This window comes from Geotrypetes seraphini, chromosome 9 (genome assembly GCF_902459505.1).
Source record: "Geotrypetes seraphini chromosome 9, aGeoSer1.1, whole genome shotgun sequence".
Lineage (NCBI taxonomy): Eukaryota > Metazoa > Chordata > Amphibia > Gymnophiona > Dermophiidae > Geotrypetes > Geotrypetes seraphini.
Window position 1 is genome coordinate 122,385,083 of NC_047092.1, and position 27,133 is coordinate 122,412,215.

Consider the following 27,133-nt stretch of genomic DNA (forward strand, 5'->3'; position numbering starts at 1 on the left):
TTTTTCTTTGTTTCACCCAGCCCCCTTTCTTTTTTTTTTTTCTGGCTCCCTGTCCCCCCCTTTCTTTCTTTCTCCTTGCCCTCCCCTATGCCACCACCATTGGGAAAATGCTGCCACTGCCACTGGGGAATAGGCTGCCACTGCCGCTATCAGGAACAGGCCGGCGCTGAGTTCACCCTGCTTCTCTTCCCCGCGGAGCCGACCAACTCTCGCCACTCGACGTCAATTCTAACGTCAGAGAGGACGTTCTGGGCCAGCCAGGCAGCGATTGGCTGACCCAGAACGTCCTCTCCGACGTCAGAATTGATGTGGGTGGCGAGAGTTGGTCGGCCACACAGGGAAAAGTAGGGAGAACTTGGCACCGGCCTGTTCCCAATGGCGGCGGTGGCACTCAAGTGGCTAAAGAGACGCAGTTTGCCAGCCTAGGGAGAACACTGGAGGGTGGCCAGCTGTGCACCCCCTTGGGGCGTAAACCCGGGGCATACCGCCCCCACCCCCACCTTGGTATGCCACTGTCTTTATCCATCTGGGAACAAATGACCTGGCCAACAACTCCACACTTGCAGCACAGAAAGCTTTTCGGGAGCTTGGTGAGGGCGTGAAACCTTTTGTAAAGACTTTAGCTTTTTCTGAAATACTGCCTGCATATGGAAAAGGAGAGCAAAGAGTGAAAAACACAGAGGACTTTAATAGATGGCTAAGAGCCTGGTGTCATCAAGAAGGCTTCAGGTACATAGGAGGATGGGGAAATACATGGAAGGACAAGAAGCTATATTGCACTGATGGGCTACATATTACTACAGCAGGAAAAAGAAACCTTGCAGAGAAATTTAGACAATATTTTTCTAGGCATTTAAACTAGAAGGTGGGGGTGGTGTATGTACGAAGGACAATTATAGGTGCCACCCCCGGCAAAAGAAAAGATGTGATAGTAGTAAAGGCTGCAACATAAGCAATATCAGCAACTCATTTCTTAGTATTGCAACGGAAAGTGAAATGACACAAAAATCCATACGAAAAAGGAGATTATCGCTGAAAAATAGCTGGAAAGCGATGACCACAAATGCTCGCAGTCTAAGCAACAAAGTTCATGATCTGCAAGCCCTGATATTAGAGGCAGATCTAGATATTGTTGCTATCACAGAGACATGGTTCAGTGAATCACATGGATGGGATGCAAACATACCGGGATATAATCTTTTTAGGAAGGACAGAGATGGTCATAAAGGTGGAGGAGTAGCTCTCTATGTAAAGATCAATATCCAAGCAACCGAAATGCAAGGGACCTGGGGAGAGGAAGAAGCGATATGGATTGCTCTGAAAAGAGAAGATGGAACTTCTATCTACGTGGGTGTAGTCTACAGACCTCCGACTCAATCGCAGCAAATTGATAAGGATCTGATTGTGGATATCCAAAAGTTTGGAAGGAAAGAGGAGGTTCTGCTGTTGGGAGATTTCAACCTGCCGGATGCGGACTGGAATGTTCCGTCTGCGGAATCGGAAAGAAGTAGGGAGATTGTGGATGCCTTTCAAGAGGCTCTGCTCAGACAAATGGTGACGGAACCCACAAGGGAAAAAGCGATATTGGATCTGGTCCTCACAAATGGAGAGAGTATCTCTAATGTTCGAGTGGGTGCTCACCTGGGTAGTAGCGATCATCAAACGGTTTGGTTTGATATAACGGCTAAAGTGGAGAGCGGCCGCACGATACTTAAAGTCCTAGATTTCAAACGTATGGACTTTAATGCAATGGGAAAGTACCTGAAGACTCGAGCAGGAGGGATTTGCCCTGCCCTGCTGACTCCGCGAGCCTGCTTCTTCCAGCCCTTCCGAGGGCTGCTAAAGGCCAGCGTGACCCGGCCTCTCTCCAGCCCACTGCGGGCCGACGAAAGTTTTTTTTTACATTTCCCGATCCAGCGCCTCCAAGGCAGAGGAAGGAGGAAGCCTCCTCCATCTTGTTCCTCCTTCCGACGCCACTCGAGCAGGAGGGATTTGCCCTGCCCTGCTGACTCCGCGAGCCTGCTTCTTCCAGCCCTTCCGAGGGCTGCTAAAGGCCAGCGTGACCCGGCCTCTCTCCAGCCCACTGCGGGCCGACGAAAGTTTTTTACATTTCCCGATCCAGCGCCTCCAAGGCAGAGGAAGGAGGAAGCCTCCTCCATCTTGTTCCTCCTTCCTCCACCCGACGCCACTCGAGCAGGAGGGATTTGCCCTGCCCTGCTGACTCCGCGAGCCTGCTTCTTCCAGCCCTTCCGAGGGCTGCTAAAGGCCAGCGTGACCCGGCCTCTCTCCAGCCCACTGCGGGCCGACGAAAGTTTCATCTCTTTCCCCGATCCAGCGCCCCCAAGGCAGAGGAAGGAGGAAGCTTCCTCCACCTTGTTCCTCCTTCCTCCACCCGACGCCACTCCTGCAGGAGCGTGCGGACCTGCTCTTCACTAGCAACTTTGCCCCACAGCCCACCCAAGAGCCGCCGAAGCCCCTGCAAGACTGTACTAGCACGCTCGGGCTCCTCTCTGTCTCACCCCACCGCCCTCCCCCTCCTTGGCCTATCAAGGTCCACTGAAGGCCTCCAGACTCTCAACTCCCCTTACCCAACCCGGATTCTGCCCGTTGTCAAAGTTTACCATTGTTTATACCCCTGTTTTCTGTACCATATTTTACCATTGTATTTGCTTCTGTTTTGATGTTCAAATTTTTACCTGTTTTTTTGCTCAGTCTCTGCACCACACTGTACTCTCTGCCAAAGGTTTGTTACCAGTCTCTCACTTCAGTTGCCCCGTTCCCCTAGCACATCACTGTGCAATCCCCCTATTACCCACTTATTACCCCAAGTCTCTTCCGCTCTAGGCACCACACGGAAAGCGCTTAGCCACAAATCGTCCCCACTAGCCCCTTTAGCCCAAAAAAAAAAAAAAAAAAAGGCTCTCCTCCCCTCTCTCGGCCCCGTACTTAGTAAGCTCAATTCAAGTTCCCCTGCTCCTTCCTCAACCAACTCTACTCCCCCTTGCTGCAGACTCTCACACACCAACCACCCCACCATGAATCCATCCTTCTGGATCCTTCTCCTCCTACTCTGCTCACCTCTCTATCCTTCCCTCTGTCTGAAACCTCCCTCCCCCAACCTTCTCGACCCCGCTAACTCCAATACCATCTGCCCCGGACTCAGAATCCCCACATTGATACGCACCAGAATTTCCCCTCCCAAGAAAAACCCCCGAAAAGTCAACCAAGACTCCCTAAAGCCCCTACCCCCTGCCAATCCTCCCAACACTGCCCCAGACTCTCTCACCCCAGTCCCTACACTTTATTGCAACGCCAGATCCGCGTGCAACAAGACCCAAATCTTGAAAGACCTTCTAGACGAGCTCGACCCTGGATTCCTGTGCATCACAGAATCATGGATCGCCAAAGACGACCTATTCACGCAAAACGAACTCCTCCCCCACGGTTACCAAGGCCTCTTTTCCCCCAGACCCAATCGAAAAGGAGGTGGCCTGGCACTCCTCTACAAATCTTTCTTCGACGTCCAGCTCCTCGAGACGGGCACCCATCCTTCTCTAGAATATTTGCTTGCTTCAGTCAATGACGAACTCCGCACCCACCCATTGGGCATCCTATTACTATACCGGCCTGAGACCATAACAAATGCCTTCCTTAAATTCCAAAGACTTCTGATTGTTGGTGATATCAATCTCCACCTCGACGACACAAACAACAATGATACATCCGAATTCAACAACTTCCTTACCTCTCTTGGCTTTCCCTCACCCACCCCATCCCCAACCCACGAAAAAGGGCATACTCTAGACTTCACCACCTTCATCGATCTTACCACCTTCAAAACCTCAACCGACGACACTCGCTGGGAACAAGTCCCCTGGTCAGACCACTTCTTAGGGACTACCTGTCTCCCCGTCTTCATGTCACACCTTGACTCCCCACCCCACTCCTCCCATTCCATAACCTTCCGCAAAAAAACCTCGAGCAACCTATTCTGGCCCAAATTTCTCAACAAACTCTCCTCCAACCCTAGACCTATAGACCCCGAATCACATTGGCACAACTGGACTGCCCTCTCCGAGTCCACCTACCACTCCCTTGCTCCACTAACCACCAAAACCATCACCTACCCCCGAAAGGCCCCCTGGTACCTACCTCTTCACAGAGAATTAAAACAGAAGTGTCGCGCTTTGGAGCGCAAATGGAAAAAATCCAAATCCCCCTCCGATAGACAGACCTGGAGGGCTAACATTAAATTTTACAATTCAACATTAAAAAAAGCCAGGAAAAACTTCTTTGGAGACAAGATCTCCAGATCCAACAACCAGATCAGTGCGCTGTTCAACATCTGGCGCTCCCTAACTACAAAAAAAGACCCGTCGTTGCTTCCACCATCTCTATCAGCCAAGGCCCTTGCAAATTTCTTTAATGAAAAGATTTCCACCCTAAGACGCTCCTTCCCCCCCACAGTCTCCTACAATCCCCTGACCTCTATTGTTCCCAACTCTACCTTACCTGTATCCATTCCTGCCGACAGATCCTGGACCGCCTTCGAGCTTGTCTCTGAACCGCAAGTCTCCAAACTCTGCCTCAAATTAAAAACTTGCAAGTGCATTTTGGATCCTTTCCCCTCCTACCTATACGAGAATATCCCTACACAGGCCATCACTTCCCTCACCGAACTTATAAACTCTGCCCTAACATCAGGCCTTTTCTCCCCCGACATGGGACACATTTCACTGTCCCCTCTACTGAAAAAGGCCGATCTCGATCCCTCCATTCCATCAAATTACCGTCCTATAGCAAATATCCCTCTCCTAACCAAACTATTAGAATCCATCATATCCACCCAACTCTCATCCTACCTAGAACGATTCTCTATCCTCCTACCCCACCAATTCGGCTTCAGACCCAACTTCAGCACCGAATCCCTCTTGGCCTCACTAATCTCTAAGGTGCAACAACTCCATTCTCGCAACAAATTTGCTGTTCTTCTTCAATTCGACCTCTCCGCAGCCTTCGATGTCGTTCACCACGACATCCTAATCTTCCAACTCTCCGAAATAGGCATAAGCTCCACAGTCCTGGATTGGTTCTCGAAATTCCTACGCTCACGCTCCTACACCGTTAACACAAACGGTACCTCATCCCCCGCCTGGAAGCCAAAATGTGGAGTCCCGCAAGGCTCACCCCTCTCCCCTATCCTTTTCAACATCTACATGTCCTCTCTGAAACTCCTTCATTTATCCCCCCTAGAAACTCTCTACTCCTACGCTGATGACATCCTCATCCTCCTCGAAACCGACTCGAACCTCTCGAACCTCGCTGAGAACATCTCCACATGTATTACGAACCTCCAATCCTGGGCCCAATCTGTACAAATGAAACTGAATGAGTCCAAAACCAAACTACTTTGGCTCGGCCCAATCTCAGACCATTTACCCACCTCCATCCCTCTACCCTCCGGCCCCACTCTTCAGCTTGAGTTTTCAAGCAAAGTCCTAGGCATCATCTTAGATTCCTCTCTCTCCTTCAACGATCACCTCAACTCCCTGGTAAAAAAATGCTTCTTTAGCCTCCATATGTTGAGGAAAGTAAGATCCTGCTTTCATCATTCTCATTTCGCCATCCTCGTCCAATCCACCATCCTCTCTAGACTGGACTACTGCAACTCCATCTATATAAGCCTAACTAAGAAAAACCTCCATAGACTTCAACTAATTCAGAACGCCGCAGCCAAGCTTATTTTCGCAAAAGGCAAGTTCGACCACGTTTCCCCACTCCTCTTCAAGCTTCATTGGCTCCCAGTATACTCTAGAGTCCTCTATAAATGTGCCTGCATAGCCTTCAAGATTCTACATGGCGTCCTCCCTCCCATTATGTAATGTAATGTAATGTAATTTATTTCTTATATACCGCTACATCCGTTAGGTTCTAAGCGGTTTACAGAAAATATACATTAAGATTAGAAATAAGAAAGGTACTTGAAAAATTCCCTTACTGTCCCGAAGGCTCACAATCTAACTAAAGTACCTGGAGGGTAATAGAGAAGTGAAAAGTAGAGTTAGAGGAAAAATAAAAAATAAAATAAACATTTTAACAAGACAGCATTGATCTAAATACTTTGGAAGGTAGAAGAGAGGAGAGAAAGCAATAGAAGCAGAAGGGGGAGCCGTTGAACAGTAGAAGATCTTGCCAAACGAACCTACTGTACTTCTTCGAGGGGATAAACAAACAATTGGACAATGGTGACCCCGTAGACATCATATATCTGGACTTCCAAAAAGCCTTCGACAAGGTACCCCATGAGCGCCTGCTAAGAAAACTGGAACCACGGAGTGGAAGGAGACGTGCACAGATGGATCTGTAATTGGCTGGCGGACAGGAGGCAGAGGATGGGAGTAAAGGGACACTACTCGGAATGGGAAGCAGTTACGAGCGGTGTCCCGCAGGGGTCAGTGCTGGGACCACTGCTGTTCAATATATTCGTTAATGACCTGGAAGTGGGGACGAAGTGCGAAGTTATAAAATTTGCAGACGACACAAAACTCTCCAGTAGGGTTAGAACTGTTGAAGAATGTAAAGAACTACAAAGGGACTTGAACAAACTGAGTGAATGGGCAAATAAATGGCAAATGTGCTTCAATGTAGAGAAATGCAAAGTCTTGCACATAGGGAAAGGAAACCTGATGTTCAACTACAAGATGGGGGGGATGGTATTGGGGAAGAGCAACCTAGAAAGGGACTTGGAGGTCTTAGTGGACCAATCAATGAAGTCGGGAGCACAATGCGCAGCGGCCTCCAAGAAGGCGAACAGAATGTTGGGCATTATTAAAAAAAGGAATCACTACCAGAACCAAATAAGTTATCCTGCCGCTATATCGGGTGATGGTACGCCCGCATCTGGAATACTGCGTTCAATACTGGTCGCCGTACCTTAAGAAGGATATGACGACACTCGAGCGGGTCCAAAGAAGAGCAACAAAAATGATAAAGCATGGAAGACCTCTCATATGCTGAGAGGCTGGAGAAACTGGGGCTCTTTTCCCTGGAAAAACGGAGACTTAGAGGGGACATGATAGAAACTTACAAGATCATAAAGGGTATAGAGAAGGTAGAGAGGGCAGATTGTTCAGACTGGCGGGGAAAACAAAAACAAGAGGGCACTCAAAAAAATTGTAGGGAGACAGATTCAGAACAAATGCTAGGAAGTTCTTCTTCACTCAGAGGGTGGTGGATACCTGGAATGCGCCATTATCCCACTCTTCTGGAATTCCTCAAACCCGCTCTCGACTAGATCCTCCCAAAAACTGAAACTATCTTTCCCTTCTATAAAAGGTATATCCCGCGCAGGAAAACTTGGAACATCCCTCCCCTTTAGAACCATAGAACTCTGGAACAATCTTTCATCCCCGCTCAGAAATTCTAGCTCCTTCCAATCCTTCCGCAAACACTTGAAAACTTGGCTCTTTTCAAAAATCTAATCACCTCCCGTGCTCTAGTATCCTGTCCCCCTCTATCTCCTCAGTCCCTCTCCTATATCCTTTCTTTGTAGTTCCTTTCCTTTCAAACTCTGTAAACCGTGCCGAGCTCTGCGCACGCGGAGATGGTGCGGTATACAAACCTAAGGTTTAGTTTAGTTTAGTTTAGCTGTTAGGATGGGAGGACATAAGAGAAGTGGAAAGACAGTGGTCTAAGCTGAAAGGAGCGATAAAAATGGCTACGGACCTTTATGTGAAGAAAATCAATAAAAACAAGAGAAAAAGGAAGCCGATATGGTTCTCCAACCTAGTGGCTGAGAAAATAAAGGCGAAAGAGTTGGCGTTCATGAAATATAAAAAAACCCAAGAAGAGGAGAGCAGAAAGGACTACAGGGTGAAACTGAAAGAAGCCAAGAGAGAGATACGTTTGGCGAAGGCACAGGCGGAAGAACAAATGGCTAAAAATGTAAAACAGGGAGATAAAAATTTTTTCAGATATATTAGTGAAAGGAGGAAGATAAAAAATGGAATTGCTAGGCTGAAAGATGCTGGGAACAAATATGTGGAGAGTGATGAGGAGAAAGCAAATGTGCTAAACAAATACTTCTGTTCTGTGTTCACAGAAGAAAATCCTGGAGAAGGACCGAGATTGTCTGGCAAAGTTACACAAGAAAATGGAGTAGATTCTGCGCCGTTCACGGAGAAGGGTGTTTATGAGCAACTTGAAAAACTGAAGGTGGACAAAGCGATGGGACCAGACGGGATCCATCCCAGGATACTAAGGGAGCTCAGAGAGGTTCTGGCGAGTCCTATTAAAGACTTGTTCAACAAATCTCTGGAGACGGGAGTGATTCCTGGGGATTGGAGGAGAGCGGATGTGGTCCCTATTCATAAAAGTGGTCACAGGGATGAAGCAGGAAACTACAGGCCGGTCACTTCAGTTGTTGGAAAAATAATGGAAGTGTTGCTAAAAGAAAGGATAGTGTATTTCCTTGAATCTAATGGGTTACAGGATCCGAGGCAACATGGCTTTACAAAAGGTAAATCGTGCCAAACGAACCTGATTGAATTTTTTGATTGGGTGACCAGAGAGCTGGATCGAGGACATATGCTAGATGTAATTTACTTGGATTTCAGCAAAGCCTTTGATACAGTTCCTCATAAGAGGTTGTTGAACAAACTTGAAGGGCTGAAGTTAGGACCCAAAGTGGTGAACTGGGTCAGAAACTGGCTGTCGGACAGACACCAGAGAGTGGTGGTTAATGGAAGTCGCTCGAAGGAAGGAAAGGTGACTAGTGGAGTCCCTCAGGGTTCGGTGCTGGGGCCAATCCTGTTCAATATGTATGTAAGTGACATTGCTGAAGGGTTAGAAGGAAAAGTGTGCCTTTTTGCAGATGATACCAAGATTTGTAACAGAGTAGACACCGAAGAGGGAGTGGAAAATATGAAAAAGGATCTGCAAAAGTTAGAGGAATGGTCTAATGCCTGGCAACTAAAATTCAATGCAAAGAAATGCAGAGTAATGCATTTGGGGATTAATAATAGGAAGGAACCGTATATGCTGGGAGGAGAGAAGCTGATATGCACGGACGGAGAGAGGGACCTTGGGGTGATAGTGTCCGAAGATCTAAAGGCGAAAAAACAGTGTGACAAGGCAGTGGCTGCTGCCAGAAGGATTCTGGGCTGTATAAAGAGAGGCGTAGTCAGTAGAAGGAAGAAGGTGTTGATGCCCCTGTACAGGTCATTGGTGAGGTCCCACTTGGAGTATTGTGTTCAGTTTTGGAGACCGTATCTGGCGAAAGACGTAAGAAGACTTGAGGCGGTCCAGAGGAGGGCGACGAAAATGATAGGAGGCTTGCGCCAGAAGACGTATGAGGAGAGACTGGAAGCCCTGAATATGTATACCCTAGAGGAAAGGAGAGACAGGGGAGATATGATTCAGACGTTCAAATACTTAAAGGGTATTAACGTAGAACAAAATCTTTTCCAGAGAAAGGAAAATGGTAAAACCAGAGGACATAATTTGAGGTTGAGGGGTGGTAGATTCAGGGGCAATGTTAGGAAATTCTACTTTACGGAGAGGGTGGTGGATGCCTGGAATGCGCTCCCGAGAGAGGTGGTGGAGAGTAAAACTGTGACTGAGTTCAAAGAAGCGTGGGATGAACACAGAAGATTTAGAATCAGAAAATAATATTAAAGATTGAACTAGGCCAGTTACTGGGCAGACTTGTACGGTCTGTGTCTGTGCATGGCCGTTTGGAGGAGGATGGGCAGGGGAGGACTTCAATGGCTGGAAGGGTGTAGATGGGCTGGAGTAAGTCTTAACAGAGATTTCGGCAGTTGGAACCCAAGCACAGTACCGGGTAAAGCTTTGGATTCTCGCCCAGAAATAGCTAAGAAGAAAAAAAAATAATAATAATAATTTAAATTGAATCAGGTTGGGCAGACTGGATGAACCATTCGGGTCTTTATCTGCCGTCATCTACTATGTTACTATGTTACCTCACTCCCTCCCTATGACCAAAAATTCTCCTTTCTTCTTTTCCCCGTGTACACAACCATCTCTTTCCCTCCCTTCCTCTCTCCCAAGTCCTTGCCTTCTGTGTCCAAAAATGCATTCCCTCCCCCACCTCAGCATCTCTTTCCCTCCCTTCCTCTCTCCCAAGTCCATGCCTTCTGTGTCCAAAAACCCATTCCCTCCCCCACCTCAGCATCTCTTTCCCTCCCTTCCTCTCTCCCAAGTCCATGCCTTCTGTGTCCAAAAACCCATTCCCTCCCCCACCTCAGCATCTCTTTCCCTCCCTTCCTCTCTCCCAAGTCCATGCCTTCTGTGTCCAAAAACCCATTCCATCCCCCACCTCAGCATCTCTTTCCCTCCTTTCCTCTCTCCCAAGTTCATGCCTTCTGTGTCCAAAAATGCATTCCCTCCCCCACCTCAGCATCTCTTTCCCTCCCTTCCTCTCTCCCAAGTTCATGCCTTCTGTGTCCAAAAATGCATTCCCTCCCCCACCTCAGCATCTCTTTCCCTCCCTTCCTCTCTCCCAAGTTCATGCCTTGTGTCCAAAACGCACTCCCTCCCCCTTTTGTGTTCCCCGTTTGCCTCCCAGCCCATCTTAGCAACTTTCTCAGCAAAATGTAGCTCGAGCCGCGTAGGCTTGTCTTCTATTTCCTGCCTGTCCCACCGCGCACACATAGCCGACCAGAAGTCTTCCCCGACTTCAGCGCTGATGTCGGAGGGCGGGCTTTGCTTAAGCCCTCCCTCCGACATCAGCGCTGACGTCTGGGAAGACGTCCGATCGGCTGTGTGAGCGGCAGGGCAGCGGCTCGAGTTATATTTAACCCCGCAGGTCTCCCATCATTCCCGTTCAGCTCTCTCTCCTGTGCACCCCCTTGGGGCGTGCACCCGGGGCGCAACTTCCCCCCTAGGTACGCTACTGGCCCAGGCCCCCTGTCAGCTCCGGGCCCCTGAATGCAGGACTGGTAGTACTGCGCTGATGGTGGCCCTGTTTGTGAGACACAGACTGTAAAAGTGTGCCCGGCAATGTCCTCATGTTCTAAATTACTGGATTTTCTGTTGAAATCCAATCCAGCCATCTTAAACCAAATTGCCCCATACGGGACACAGACTGTGAAAGTCTTTTCTCTTCGGCTGCCAACTCTAGGCTCCGTCCCTTCTGCCTTGCTGCGCTGTATGGTTGGAACAAGCTACCCGAATCCTTACGGCAGGTAGGCCCAGTGTTCAAGGTCCAGTTAAAAGCCTATCTCTTTGAGAGTTCTTTCTACTCCTAATTCCTCTCACCTTGGGTTCTGCATCCCCATCCCTATATGTCATGTCTGTCTGACCAAGTTAGATTGTAAGCTCTTCCGAGCAGGGACTGTCTATAAATGTCAAAATGTACAGCACTGCGCGCACACTTCAGTGCTATTTAACATAACATTGTATTTCTATACCGTATAACCTTAAATTCAATGCGGTTTACAAAAATTACATAATCTACAAAAAAGGGCCATAGATAACTACTCAGACAAGTACTTAGAGAAAAGATAAGACATCAGTTGTTTCCTAAAGTGGGGAAGAGGTAAAATGCGGACCTCACGGACCTCGCGGATCTAAACCCGCACGTCCTTAAAAATCTGAGGTCCGTGCCACTTGTAGTTAGTTTCTTGCTCTGACAGACCACGGTGACAATTTAGCTCTGATGGATCCGTCTCAGCTTAGGGAGGGAAAAGTATTAGGATCCGTCAGCGCTAAATTGTCATCAAGGTCTGTCAGAGCCAGAGACTACCATTGTGGGGATGGGACACTGGCAGTAATGAATCAGCCCAAACAGTTCTGCGGCTTTTAATTGAAATATCCTCAGACATTGTAGCAGTCACACCTATTTCTGGCAATCTGTCTTCCCATCCCTGAATAACTTACACTGACTGATTACTTATTCTGGCAAGCCTCTGGTTCCTCGGGCACAGGAAAGACATTTTAGCTCTGACAGATCCTAATACTTTTCCCTCCCTATGCTGAGACGGATCTGTCAGAGCTAAATTGTCACTGCGGTCTGTCAGAGCCAGAAACTAACTACAAGTGGCACAGATCTCAGATTTTTAAGGACGTGCGGGTTTAGATCCGCGAGGTCCGTCAGGTCCGTGTTTTACCCCTTCCCCCTAAAGTGTTCATAAGAGTGAGAAGTAAGTAATAGTCAACAAAAGTCTTTGTCATGAAAAGCTGCTTGAAATGAAAGCAGATGATCATAGTATTTCTTGCCTTTGCAACCTTTAACAGAGGGAAATACAAAGTATGTGATTTTCTAATATTCTTATGGGATGCGATTGAAAATCTGTCAGCTAAATAAAGTGGGGCTTGGCCATAGATGACTTTATAACATATGCAACCCAGTTTAAAGATAATGCGTGCCTCCACGGGGATCCAGTGCAGCACACGGTAGAAAGAAGTTACATGATCAAATTTCTTTAGACCATAAATCATTCTTATCGCAGTATTCTGGATCAATTGTAATCTGGTAATATTTTGCTTAGTTGTAGTTAAATAAGCAGTATTGCAATAGTCCAGAAGACTCAGTACTAATGATTGAACCAAAAGTCTAAATGCAGAAGTTTTAAAGTACGATTTAATAGTATGGAGCTTCCATAATGTGTAGTACCCCTTTTGGACTACGGTGTCAATCTGATTTTATATAAGTGATACGTAGTAATAGTAGCGGTAATACTGGTCTTAGTTCTTCACCGCCAGATTTGCCAACTAAGCACTATTCGACACAAACACACATGCAACCATTTAAGTTTTGTTTTTTATATCATTCACTTTCTAATTATAGATCCTCTGTGTTCATTTCAAGCCTTTTTTAATTCCATCACCATTTTCATCTCTACCACCTCCCTCAAGATGGCATTTCAGGCATCAACCACCCTCTCCATGAAAAAGAATTTCCTGACACTACTCCTGTCTGCTACCCCGCAACCTCAATTCATGTCCTCTAGTTTTATCATTTCCCTTCTCTGGAAAATATTTGTTTCTATATTAATATCTTTCAAATATTTCAATGTGTGTATCATATTTCCTCTGTCCTTCCTCTCCTCTAGAGTATACATATGCAGGTCTTCCAGTCTCTTCTTATACATGTTTTAGCACAAACCCCATACCATTTTTGTTGCCTTCCTCTGGACTAGTGCTGCCCGATTCACGATTCGAATCGATTCACCGATTCATTTTAGGTGAATCGGTTCGAATCGATTCAAAAACAAAAAAAAATCGGCCTCCCGATTTGGCAACTGACCCTCCCCCCCCTCGCCCCCTCTAAAGCAAGATCGGCAGCGCTGCCTCTTGCTGGCTGGCCACTGCCACTCCTGCTTTAGAGGGCGAGTGGGGAGTGTCAGTCGGGAAGTGCTTCTGTCCGGTTTCCACCGTGGCCTCCTGGCATCAATTTTCCTAATTTCAGCAGCCTGGATAAGATCACTAGTGCTAGCGATCTTTGCACTAGCAATCTTATCCAGGCTGCTGAAATTAGGTAAATTGATGCCAGGAGGCCAGGGGGAACACTCAGGCCTTCCGTGAGGAGGGGGGGAGGTGCAGTCCTTCGGGGGGAGGTTGTACAGGCCTTCCGGGGGAACACGCAGGCCTTCCAGGGGAGGTGCATTCCTTCGGGGGGGGAGGGGTTGTACAGGCCTTCAGGGGGGACAGGCAGGCCTTCAGGGGTGGGGTGCAGGCCTTCATGGGGGGGGACAAACTTTCAGGGGAATAGGCCCTGGTGTAGAAGTACACGGACCTTTCCTTCACCTTAATACCCTCAAATTCATGTAAGTCTTTGTCTATTGTCTTTTAATGTTCACCCCTCCCCATATATATATAATTATTATTTTACTTTTTATCTTTTTTTTTTTTTTTTTAGCATTGTAAACCGGCCAGATACATGTCATTAAACTCAATAAAACTTGAAATTTGAAACATGCACATGCCAGACTTTGGGGAGAAGAAATAATGGGTCCAAAAATAGAGGAGAGGGAGAGAGATGATGGGCAATGGGATTTATGGAGGGAAAGAACAGAAAGGGAGAGAAGTTGGACACAAGGGATGGTGTGGAGGGGGGATAGAGATACTGTATAGGAGGGTAGTTGGGAAAAGAAAGGGAGAGATGGTGGACCTTGGGGTGGTGGGGAAGGAGGGAGAGATGTTGGATGAAAGGGTAGTTGAGAAAAGGTGGATCTGTAGATGAAGACGAAAAAAAGGAAAGATGCCAGACCTCTGGGGGAGGGAAGGGAAATGGAAAGAGAGGACAGAGATGGCAGATGGATGGTTAGCATGGAGAAAGAAGAAAGAAGGAGAACCTGGCAAGCAAGTTATCAGAAGACAACCAGAGCCTTGGACCAACAAGATTTGAATAATGACCAGACAACAAAAGGTAGAAAAAATCATTTTATTTTCTGTTCTGTGATTACAATATGTCAGATTTGAAATGTGTATCCTGCCAGAGCTGGTGTTAGACCGCAAGTGTGAGCTAGGATTTAACAGAGAGAGGAAAAGTCTTTTTTGTTTGTTTACACCACAGCACCAGTGTAGTTAGGAGAAGGCAAATGGGGTGAAGAGGCTATAAAAGGAGTGAAGAGGTTATAAAATAAACCCATCAGGATGTTTAAAAAAAAACAAAACACCCAATTGGGCAGGAAAATCAAATCGAATCAAAAAATCAATTCAATAGGCTGAATCGAATCGAATCAAAATTTTTTTCCTGAATCGGGCAGCACTACTCTGGACTACTTCAAATCTTTTTACATCCTTAGCCAGATACAACCTCCAAAATTAACACAATATTTTAAGTGGGGCTTCACCAATGACTTGTACAGGGGCATCAATACTTTCTTCTTCTGCTGGTTACGCCTCTCTATACAGCCTAGTATCCTTCTGGCCACTGTCTTGTCACATGGTTTCATTGACTTCAGATCCTCAGACACTTATCACCTCAAAGTCCCTCTTCCCATCTATGCATATCAGCCTTTCATTTTCTAGCAATATAGCTCCCTCAGATTTCTACTCCCCAAGTGCAACACTCTGCATTTAATTGCCAAACATTAGACAATTCTTCTAACTTTTGGAGATCCTTTTTCATATTTTCTACTCCCGCTGGGGTGTCCACTTTATTACAAATCTTAGGGCTCCTTTTACAAAGGTGCGTTAGGATTTTTAGCGCATGCACCGGATTAGCGCGTGCTAGCCGAAAAACTACCGCCTGCTCAAGAGGAGGCAGTAGCGGCTAGTGTACGTGGCATTATAGCGTGCGCTATTCCACGCATTAAGGCCCTAACGCACCTTCGTAAAAGGAGCCCTTAGTATTATCTGCAAAATACAAACCTTACTTTCTAACCATTCAGCAATGTTGCTCACAAATATATTGAACAGAAACAGCCTCAGCATAGATCCTTAAGGCATTTCATTACTCACCTTTCCTTCCTTAAAGTGAATTTCATTAACCACTTCTTTCTGGCATCTGTTCACCAACCAGCTTGTATTCCAGTTCACCACTTTGGGTCCTAACTTCAGCCTGTCAAGTTTATTCAGGATCCTCCTAGGAGGAACTGTGTCAAAAGTCTGACCTCTGTTCCGGGGAAAATGGCGGAAGCACTGATAAAAGAAAACATCGATGAACATTTTGAAAGAAACGAACTTCTGATACCAAGCCAACATGGTTTCTGCAAGGGGAGATCGTGCCTAATAAACTTATTGCACTTCTTCGAAGGAATTAACAAACGAATGGACAAAGACCCCATAGACATCATATATCTAGATTTCCAAAAAGCCTTTGACAAGGTGCCCCATGAACGCCTACTCCGGAAACTGAAGAACCATGGGGTGGAAGGAGAAGTACATAGATGGATCAGAAACTGGTTGGCGGGTAGGAGTGAAGGGCCACTACTCGGACTGGAGGAGGGTCACGAGTGGGGTCCTGCAGGGCTCGGTGCTCGGGCCGCTGCTATTTAATATATTCATAAATGATCTAGAATCAGGGACGAAGTGTGAGATAATAAAATTTGCAGACGACACCAAACTATTTAGTGGAGCTCGGACTATAGAGGACTGCGAAGAATTGCAAAGGGACTTGAACAAATGGTGGACATGCCAATGAAGCCGACGGCACAGTGCACAGTGGCCGCTAAGAGAGCGAATAGAATGCTGGGTATAATCAAGAAGGGTATTACTACCAGAACAAAAGAAGTTATCCTGCTGTTGTATCGGGCAATGGGGCACCCGCATCTGGAGTACTGCATCCAATATTGGTCACCGTACCTTAAGAAAGACATGGAGTTACTTGAGAGGGTTGAGAGGAGAGAGACATGTCTGATAAAAGGGAAGGAAAATCTTTCATACGCTGAAAGATTGGAGAAACTGGGACTCTTTTCCCTGGAGAAGAGGAGACTTAGAGGGGATATGATAGTGACTTACAAGATCTTGAAAGGCATAGAGAAAGTAGAGAGGGACAGATTCTTCAAACTTTCGAAAAATAAAAGAACAAGAGGGCATTCGGAGAAGTTGAAAGGGGACAGATTCAAAACAAATGCTAGGAAGTTCTTCTTTACCCAACGTGTGGTAGACACCTGGAAAGCGCTTCCAGAGGACGTAATAGGGCAGAGTACGGTACTGGGGTTCAAGAAAAGATTGGACAATTTCCTACTGGAAAAGGGGATAGAACGGTATAGATAGAAGATTACTGTGCAGGTCCTGGACCTGTTGGGCCGCCGCGTGAGCGGACTGTTGGGCGCGATGGACCTCGGGTCTGACCCAGTGGAGGCAATGCTTATGTTCTTATGTTCTTAAAAGCTTTGCTGAAATCTAAATAAATTACCTCTAGTGCACATCCTCGATCCAATTTTTAGCCATCCTCTTTTCACTAATTTAGTATACCTGAAAAAAAAATAATTGTCTCCCCACTTTACATTTCTAGTCATTTGCTCTTCCACTTATGTTTTTGCCAGATGTATCTTTTGTTTGGATTCTTTCAGTTTCATCTGATATTTCTTTCTGTGTTTCTCTTCTTGAGTTTTTTTTGTATATTATGAGCACCAACACCAACGAATGCTGTTTTTTTAAAGATATATATTTTATCATTTAAAAAACGAGTATTAAGATTGTGTTTAAAGTTCTTACATTTTTAATCATTGTGTTATCTTTATAGATGAGTATTTTTATTGAAGACACAAGTTGTCAAAAGGGAAACAATATACTTCAAAGATAAAAAAAAGTAGCCACAGATAACAAGCATAGCCACGGGGAACCTCGAAGGCATAGGCTCCCCCACTTTGGGCTCAAGCCCCCTTCAATAGTGTGGCTCAATTCCTGCCAGCCAAAGATTTCACAGCCAGAGTACAACCCTCACTGCCTGAGCAGCAGAAAGTTGGCAGGGTGCTCTGGCAGCTTATGTGGCACTCTCGCATATCCTCAGTTCCTGTATTTGAACTGAGCACACATGGAAGTGCTGGCATCAGAGCCTGTAGAGCGGGCTGGGCTCTAGCAAGGAAACTCTTCAGCTGGCAGGGCTTGAGCATCCCCACCAGCAAAGATATGATCGGAGGGAGATGCAAGAACAGCAGCAAAAGGAGGTGAAGGCAGTAGCGTACAAAGGGGGGGGGGGGCGGTGGGAGGTCCGCCCCGGGTGTCAGCCCTGAGGGGGGTGCTCCCGGCCTTGCCATTCAGTTCCCCCACCCCCGAAGGACCGCTCGCCCCCCTGGCCTCCCTGCACCACCTATGAAGCAGCCCGCAGCGGGATCACGATGTCAGCGATCCCTGAGCTGCTTCGGCGCTGCTTCCTGCGCCGCGGTCCCGCCCCCTCCCCTCCTCTGAGGTCAGAGAAGGGGCGGGACCGTGGCGGAGGAAGCAGCTCCAAAGCAGCGAAGGGATCACTGACATCGCGATCCCGCTGCGGGCATATTCAGGTGGTGCAGGGAGGCCAGGGGGGCGAGCGGTCCTTCGGAGAGGGGGGGACTGAACTCAAGGCCGGGAGCACCCCCTGAGGGCCTGATTCAGGTGGTGCAGCGAGGCCAGGGGGGGCGAGCGGTCCTTCGGGGTGGGGCGGACAGGTAGGCCGGCAGGCAGGCCTTCAAGGGGGAGGGAGGGGTAACAGGCAGGCAGGCCTTCAAGGGGGGGACAGGCAGGCCTTCAAAGGGGGGACAGGCCTTCAAGGGGGGGAGAGGCAGGCAGGCCTTCAAGAGGGGGGACAGGCCTTCAAGGGGGGATAGGCCTTCAAGGGGATCAGGCAGGTAGGCCTTCAGGGGGGACAGGCAGACAGGCAGGCCTTCAAGGGGGTGCAGGCCTTCGGAGGGGGGTGCAGGCCTTCGAGGGGGGAGTGCAGGCCTTCAGGGGTGGGATGCAGATCTTTAAGGGAGGGACAGGCCTTCAGGGAGGGGGGCCCTGGTGTAGAAATACACAGAGGGAATGAGGGGGTTCAAAGAGACGCGTATATGCCGGACTTTGGGTGGGAAGAAATAATGGGTCTGAAAATAGAGAAGAGGGAGAGATGATGGACCATAGTTTTTAGAGAGGGAAGGAACAGAAAGGGAGAGAAGTGGATGATGTGGAGGGGAGGATAGAGATACTGGATAGGAGGGTAGTTGGGAAAAGAAAGGGAGAGATGGTGGACCCTGGGGTGGTGGGGAAGGAGGGAGAGATGCTGGATGAAAGGGTAGTTAAGAAAAGATGGATCTGTGGAGGGAGACGAAAAAAGGATAGATGCCAGACTTCCTGGGGAGGGGAGGGAAGGGAAACGGGGAGGACAGAGATGGCAGATGGATGGTTAGCATGCAGAAAGAAGGAAGAAGGAGACCCTGGCAAGCAAGTTATCAGAAGACAACTAGAGCCTTGGACTAACAAGATTTGAAAAATAACCAGACAACAAAAGGTAGAAAAACTAATTTTATTTTATGTTTTGTGATTACAATATGTCAGATTTGAAATGTGTATCCTGCCAGAGTTGGTGTTAGACCGCAAACGTGAGCTAGGATCTAACAGAGAGGAAAAGTCCTTTTTGTTTCTTTATTTTATTTACACCACAGCGCCAGTGTGGTTAGGAAAAGCCAAAGGGGGGTGAAAAAGCTATAAAATAAACCCACCAGGATGTTTAAAAAAAAAAAAAAACCCCAATTGGGCAGGAAAGTTGAATCGAAAAACCAATTCAATAAGCTGAATCGAATCAAAATTTTTTTTTTTTCTTGAATCGGGCAGCACTAGTTTGCACTACTGTCTTAGACTTTAGGACCTGGGATTGGAGAGAGATGGCATCCTCAGTACTTTATAATGCAAGTGAAACGAGGATTTGGTCAGACTTTTGAAGGGTCTGCAGAAGAAAAATATTGTATAGGTCGGGGACATGAGACAGCAGGAAACGGGAACTTTTTTTCCTTCTATTTTTGTGAATGACAAGGCTGAGGATGTCAGAGAGTTCAATTAAAATATGTGCTTTATAAGAAAATATAATAATGTGTTTTATAAAGTTTATAAGCATTGCTGGCCTACCCATTGATGTGTTCCTAATGGTGGTGGTGGTGGCGGCAGCGTGTCAATGTGTTGAGAGGAAGAGGTGGTCTGGGAAATTCTGCTGAGCAAACTCTGGGCCCATTTCCACCCCCCAGTTAGTCCACTCCACTCACCTGTTTCACACACTGAGTGGGTCTTTGGGTGTTGTGCCTGGGTAGTTGTTTTGGGATCTCTTCTAGTGGTTTGTCAGTATCTCCTTGTGGTCCAAGGAAGGAAACTTTGTTAACCTTAGCATTGACCTTCAGAATATGTTTGTAACAGCGCTGCTTGTGTGGCATTAGACTATGTAGTGATTGAAAGAAAAAAACAGATCTTTGCACATTTTTGCACTATATGTTGGGTGTATGAGGAGAGTCACACTTCCTGCACAGCTAAGTCCTTGTGAAGTTACCTTGTTCTTTCTGTATTTGACATCTAGCAAGGTCTCTGTTTGGAAGGAAAGAACTAAGCTTAAAAATGAAGTGGCCAGAAGTTATGGTAAAAGCAGATAGCATTGCTGATTTTAAGAAAGGTTTGGACAAATTCCTGGAGGAAAAGTCCATAGTCTGTTATTAAGACATGGGGGAAGTGTCTGCTTGCCCTGGATCGGTGGCATGGAATGATGCTACTCTTTGGGTTTTGACCAGGTACTAATGACCTGGATTGGTTACCATGAGAATGGACTACTGGGCATGATGGACCATTGGTCTGACCCAGTTAGGCTATTCTTATGTTATGTTCTCATCTGTAGGGGCCTTTGTTTTCACTTCTTATTTTAATGTATTTTTTTTCTGGGAACTTATCAGTGTTTTTAGAATGGGAACAAAAATGGAAAAGAATTAATGTGTGTGGAATGGGGGGGGGTTACTAATTTCTTCAGCTAAATAATTAAATCCACCTCAACCAGACATAGGAGAACTCACGCACCATTCACACACCCTCCAACCAAAATCGTCAAAAGAAAAAAAACTGTTCGACAACCTCCTAACACTCGACCCCCAACTCTACAACCTATTGACCTCGACCACAGATTACAAAACCTTCAAAAAAGAAATAAAAACCCTTCTATTCAAAAACACATAAAACCGAACTAACACAATCAGAACTGTCCCAAGCATCACCTGCAACTACTCCATATGTACTTCTGATGTCATGACAATTCAGACATAATTTATGTTATGTTTGGATTAATGGTTACATATATGAGGGTCAATAAAAGAAAATTTTCAGTGCCTGTTTCTATTATGACCATTTATTTTTCATGGTTATTACAAAAAATATTTTTTTACATGGTGGGGGTGTATAAAAATGATGGGCCCCGGGTGCCACATTCCCTAGGTACGCCACTGGGTGAAGGAGCATTGAAAGGAAATGCTTGGTTCCCCCAGTCCACCTTCATCCCTCCCCCCCCCCCCCCAATCAATTTCTGGCTATGCCCTTGATTCAAAAACAACAATTTTAAAGTAAATAACCCCATTGCCCACCACAGTGCTGGTGATGATCATATCCCAAACCAAAACATCAAGGTGAAGACTGTAGGTAAACCCTGGGAGGGGTTTGCAACCACAAGTCTTGTAACACTGGAATCTATAGCAACAGCTCTTGGCTGGTACTGGAAAGGCTGAGGCAGGAGAAAAGGACAAGAGAGCAGTGGAGAATATCCAGCATGCACCCTTGCCTAATGATTTTCTTCATCTACTTTATCACAGATAAGTCTTCAATATTTTCAACATTCTTTGTCAAAAACAAAACTTATAACTTTGGAATCCATATGAGAAGCACTTATTAATATGGAGAAGTATAGCTGGACAGAATACTTTACTACATCAGCAATCTGTATCTGCTAAAACAGAACATTTAGAAAAAATTTGGGCCTTTTAGATAACAGAATTCAGCAAATGGAAAAGGATTACCAATCTGTTTTGGAAAAAGAGAAAACATGTATTCAGGACCTTCTGAGTCTTCGCAGAAAGACTGAAGATTTAAGCAAAGGAAACACATTGAGATCCATACATTTTCCTAAATCCTCATTATTTCAGTCAGTTGATTATGTTGAAGAAATATTTCTTTGAAATATTCATGTTTCTAGAAGTAGCTCAGACCATGTCACAAATTTATTATCTGCCTCTCTTTAAAAAAATTCAAAAGGTTGGTGAAGCTGCTTCAAATGTTTCCTTAGACTCACTCCCCCCATTTTATGAAGCCGTATTAGGCTTTTTTATCACCGGCCACAGCAGTAAAAGCTTTGACACTCATAGAATTCCTATGAGCTTCGTAGCTAATACTTGCTTCCCTATTACCTTTTAGGGGAGGGGTGGGGGGAAGTAGAGGGTAAGGAATGGGTTGGGGGGCTCCATTGGCAGGAAGGAGTGGGCTTCTCTCCTGCCAATTTTATTTTGCAGGGGGGGAGTTGGCAAGGCAGGAGGAAGCAGGCATTCCTCTTGTCATTTTCACTGCCGAGGGGAGTGGGGGTGGGGGTAAAATTCAAGGTGCTGGTTCATGGGGAGGGCCATCATTGGCAGGGAGGGTGCTTTTTCTTTATTTTTTTTTAATGAGGCATATATTGTGCATGTGTAACACGCACAGCATCTGTGCCCATTTTTTAAAAAAAGTTTTCCTGCCGCAAACAGCTGAGTGGCAGGAGGCTATTTTTGAGGCTTCCCCTGCCTCTCAGCTGTTGGGCTTTCCTTATCGGCTCTGTGCATGTGTGAGAGTCACTCTCACAGCAATTAATCGGAGGCCGAGTTGGGGATTATGATGAACATCTACGTGAATCATTTGCATGCAAACTTTGTAGTGCATCAATAGCTTTTAAATCAGCCCAAAAATTGGATCAGTGCAGACCCACACGGTCTTACCGATTGTCTTAGTATATCTAGGCCACGGTTGCTAAGACACTGTCTCTGTATCTATTGTTTCTGCCTCCCCCTCCCCTGCAGTCCATTGGCATGAAATTCCTAAAGGACCTTAGCCAACCAATAGACTACAGAGAAAACTAACCCCCTCTTCTACGAAACTGCGCTAGCATTTTATAGCGCAGAGAGCTTGCTCCCAACACTCATAGGAACTCTATGAGCATCGGGAGCAGTGCGGGCCATTCAGCACGGCTCTCACGCTAGAAACTGTTAGCACAGTTTCGTAGAAGAGGCCCTAAAACACTGTCACTGTAGCTATTGCTCCAGCATCCCCCTCTCCTGCAGCTCATTAGTGAGACATTCCTAAAGCAGTGTTTTTCAACCGCTGTTCCGCGGCACACTAGTGTGCCGCGAGATGTTGCCTGGTGTGCCGTACGGTGCAGACACTGATTAGGCCTCAGGCCGGGTCCCGCACGCGCTCCCATGAGACTCCCCCGGTCCCCGCTGCTGTTCAGTTTCGATCTTCTGCTCTGACGCAACCGGAAACAGGAAGTTGCAGCAGAGCAGAAGATTGAACACTGAGCAGCCGCGCGTGCGCGGCTCTTTGGGAAAGTGTGCATGTCGCCGAAAAACAAAACCTACAAACTAAGGTGAGGCGAAGGGAGAGAGCTGGCTAAACAGTAGGATCGATTGGGCAGGCGAGTGGTGGCTGCGGGGACCGTGCGATCGCTCGTGTTCCCGGCTCAAATTGGAAGGAGGGAGTGAAAGGGAAAAGGATTCTGGGCCAAGGGGATGAAGATGGAAAGAAAAACCCACAGCAGGAAAGAAAGGGAAGGACAGGCAGGTGAGCCAGATGCTAGAAGCAGGGGGGGGGGGAAGAAAGAGGGAAAAAAGCTAAATGGGGTTGAAAAGAAGAGACACACTGGTATGGAAGAGGAAGATAGGGGAAATCTGGACACAGGAAGGTAACAGAAAGAGGGGAAATTATGTGCATGGGGCATAGGGACAGAGACATAAAGGGGACATGCCATGGGGATGGTATATGGACACAGGGGGGGACAATGACAGATACATAGGGGAGATATTAGAAATGGAGAAAATAGGAGCACAGAAGCGAGATGGTTTGTGGGGATGGGACAGGGACCGAGCTCGCAGGCTCCAGTGGCTTGCACAAATTACATTGTAACGTGCCATGAAAATAAGAGGGAGGAAGGTAGATAGATAAGCCACGTGTGAGGAGCTGAAGGGTAGTAGAAAGGAACAGATGGTAAAGGAGGGAGGGAAGGGTGGTGGTGGAAAGGAATAGGACAGACATTGAAGGAGGGTGGAGAGGAACAGACCCCGAAGGGAAATGTGGAAGACAGAGTGGGAAGAAGACAGATGCCAGACTATGGGGGAGCGGAGGGAAGAAGATGGGTGCTAGACCAATTGGGGGGGGGGTGAAGGGAGAGGCACAGTAACAGCAAATGGAAGATGTAGAGAGAAGACACACAGTGGATGGAAGGAATTGAATGAGAAGATGTGGAAAGCAGAAACCAGACAACAAAGGTAGAAAAAAAAATTATATTTATTTATTTATTTTTTGCTTTAGGATAAAATAGTATATTAGTTGTGTTGATAAAAATTTATAAACAAAGCCCTGCCAGCTGAACATCTCTTTCTCTAGTTCAGCAGCAGGAACTTTGATTTATAAGAAAGGAATAAGCTAAATATTACAGTACTAAGGCTTATATGGATGCAGCGGGGACGGTGACGGAGCGGTGAATGGGATGGCGGTGACAGTGACGGGGCGGTGAAGGGAACGGCTGTTGACGAAGAGCTACGTGTGTGTCTTTCTTCGATTCCAGCCAGAATATCAGCTTTGTGTTCAGCCAAACAGGCCCAGGTTTCGCACTGAATAAAGTATTTTATAATTTTTCACTATTCTGTTTACTTAATATTTCATAATAAAGTAATTATAAAATACTTTCTTTGTGTTTATTTGATTCCTATTCAAGAGAATTACTTTATATATAGTCAATATAGGCACAGAGTTAAATTTTTTAACATTTTCTAATGGTGGTGTGCCTCGTGATTTTTTTCATGAAACAAGTGTGCCTTTGCCCAAAAAAGGTTGAAAAACACTGTCCTAAAGAATTCAAACTGCTAAGGGGCTGATAGAGGGTTCTCAGAACAGAGAATCAGCTTCGACGAAAGAAATACTAAGGGGTCAGGAAAACGATATAAGTGGGAAGAGGTGAAACTATTTTCATTTTCAAATTTAGGACACTTCCTTCCTGCAACTGAGTGAGCCCAAGAATCACTGGGTGGGAATGTGCACTCCAACATCTACACAAGATAAACCAAACAACAACCCCATCATAACCATTCGCCCACTTTCTCAAACAAAGCTTGGTCTTCCAGGTACTTATTTTAAAAATAAGGAAGAGTTATATTATAGTCAAAAACTTAGAACTTTCCTGATGTGGCTAGAACCACTCAGGAAAGAAGGAAAAAAAACATTCTGGAAATGAAATCTCAGTTACTTGTTTTGGGAGCAACCTTTTTTTTTCTAAAATTGACACATAAATGTCTTTTTACATCAATTCATTGCATTTGGAGAGATTTATTATAGGGAAAGATTCCTCTGGCAATTGAATTATGGTAGTTAGGTGAATGAACATATTTATAGCATTATATACAGTATACTGAAGAATTTGTTTCTATTATATATTTTTTCTTATATTTGTACACTGTGCTCCCCTTAATGTGGGTTTGCTATATATTATATTCTTTCCTTGTATTTGTTTTAAAGTGATTGATTATTTCTGGAAATTACTCTGTTTTTATGTTGTTAAAAGCAGGGATTCAAACAGGGATTCAAACAGGGATTGGACGGATTCCTGAGGGATAAAGGGATCGTGGGATACTGAGAGAGGTGCTGGGATGTAACACAGGTATAGAAAGCCAACAGGTCGTGCATGTGCAAGACCGGAGGGTTAGGACTACGATGGGAAGATAGGACTTAAATGAGAAACCAAGGTGGCAAGGGAGCCCCTTCTGGTGATGCAGACAGGTCGTGACCTGTTTGGGCCGCTGCGGGAGCGGACTGCCGGGCAGGATGGACCTATGGTCTGACCCGGCGGAGGCACTGCTTATGTTCTTATGTTCTTATGAAGAATATAAACCCAGCCATACTGAGTCAAGGTCCATCTAGCCCAGTATCATGTTTCCACAGTGGCCAATCCAGGTCACAAGTAACTAGCAGAAACCCAAATGCTCCTGATCTGCCCATGCCCCTCCCACTTCTACACCCTGTTCCCTCCCAGCAGTTGCACACTAAAGGAATTATGTGCTAAGGTTATAGAATAATATATAGGTCATATAACTGCAAATTAGTGTCAATTAGTACCAATTAGCTCCAAATATAGCTAATTGATTGTTTATGCCAATTAACACCTAATTTAACAATTAAGCATGAAAATTGGCACACAAAATTATAGATTTACAGGGATAATGGTTTCTGTGTTTGCCTGGGCGTCCTTGCGTTTACTGTGAGGCATAACTCTCCGAAGATAATATTTTCAGCAGAAAACAAGGAGGTAAAACAAGGTAAGATGGAACTCCGGCGCTGAGTGCTTTCACGCCACCGCCATATTTGTTTCCCCCTTGATAATGGTTTCTAACCTGTAGATAATAGAGACTTAAAGGTCCTGGCTTTGCCCAAAAAAAATGCTTAATATTGTGTCATGGCTAAAAAATTGAAAGCTCTTATTTTTGTACCTATGATTTTATGTAATGTATAGAGTGGTCTTTTTCTAAATATTGGTATGCCATGTGCTTTTTATTTCAGTGTCCTCAGTGTTATACGTTTGTGGAAAGAAAAAACCCAAATGATCTCAGTGTAAAGTGTATAATATGCTCAGCTGTCAATGAACAGGAGTACTTTTTCTGCTGGCAATGTCTGCAGGAATGGAAAGGACCCTTTGCTCTACAAGACAGGTGTGGGAATAAAAACTGCAGGAATCAAGACTTGGAGATACTCAAGAGCTGTCCACTTATAGCCTTGCTTGACACAAAGATTGCAAACTGCCCATCCATTCGAGCCTGTCCCACCTGTGGCAAACTTGTGTCACATAATCAGAAAGGTTGTAAGAATGTAACATGTGATGGTTGCAAAGTGGAATTTTGTTTTGCTTGTCTAGAGCTGACGTCAGTTTGCCAAGCTAAGAAACCAAAGTCGTGGTTTGACTTTTGTGACAAACCAATTGCTCCCAGGCAAACTTCTATTCCAAAATGGAATTAAGTAATTAACGTAAATGTGCAGTCAGATATGCAGAGAAGTCAGTTATGGTTATGCACATAGTGGTCTGGTGTTCATGGCATTATGTAACTGTAAATGATATAATACAAAAAAAAAAAAAAAATGCTATTACTAGCAGATCACTTACTACTTCTGCTGTTATGTACTTCGCATTGCAATCAAAAGTTCTTGTTTAATTGCTAAATATAATTTTTTTATTTTTCAATGCAAGTAAAACTATTGTCTAATACTCAGATATCCATTCATATTTCCGATGCACGTATCTCAAACATAGACACCATTAAAGTTTCTCCTTCACTCCAGCTCAAGTTATGACAACTCCATGACTGCTTCAGGAGCAGTTTGTCTAGGAAAAATACACAGTTGACAGAATATTCTGATTTAGTACAGTATTACCAAGTTTTTTTTTGCAGATCTGGGACTCCTATATTCAATCGCTTTCCCCTAGGGCCAGAAGTCTGGTCTTAAATTTGTTCTAGGCGATGAT

The 27,133-nt window shown here is 45.7% G+C and overlaps 1 protein-coding gene across 4 annotated transcripts in view; it reads left to right on the top strand.

The window, feature by feature from the left end:
* The window catches only part of LOC117367043 (probable E3 ubiquitin-protein ligase RNF217), a 64,738-nt gene extending 37,863 nt beyond the window's left edge, over positions 1 to 26,875 (top strand). For 3 of the 4 annotated variants that reach the window (XM_033959244.1, XM_033959246.1, XM_033959245.1), the window contains one exon: positions 26,176 to 26,875. In XM_033959244.1, the coding sequence (XP_033815135.1) occupies positions 26,176 to 26,628 (453 nt within the window). In that variant the 3' untranslated portion in view covers positions 26,629 to 26,875. Of the gene's footprint in view, positions 1 to 24,607; positions 24,747 to 26,175 lie in introns of all 4 variants that reach the window. The other variant, XM_033959247.1, reaches the window with a different exon arrangement.
* Positions 26,876 to 27,133: the final 258 nt, after the last annotated feature.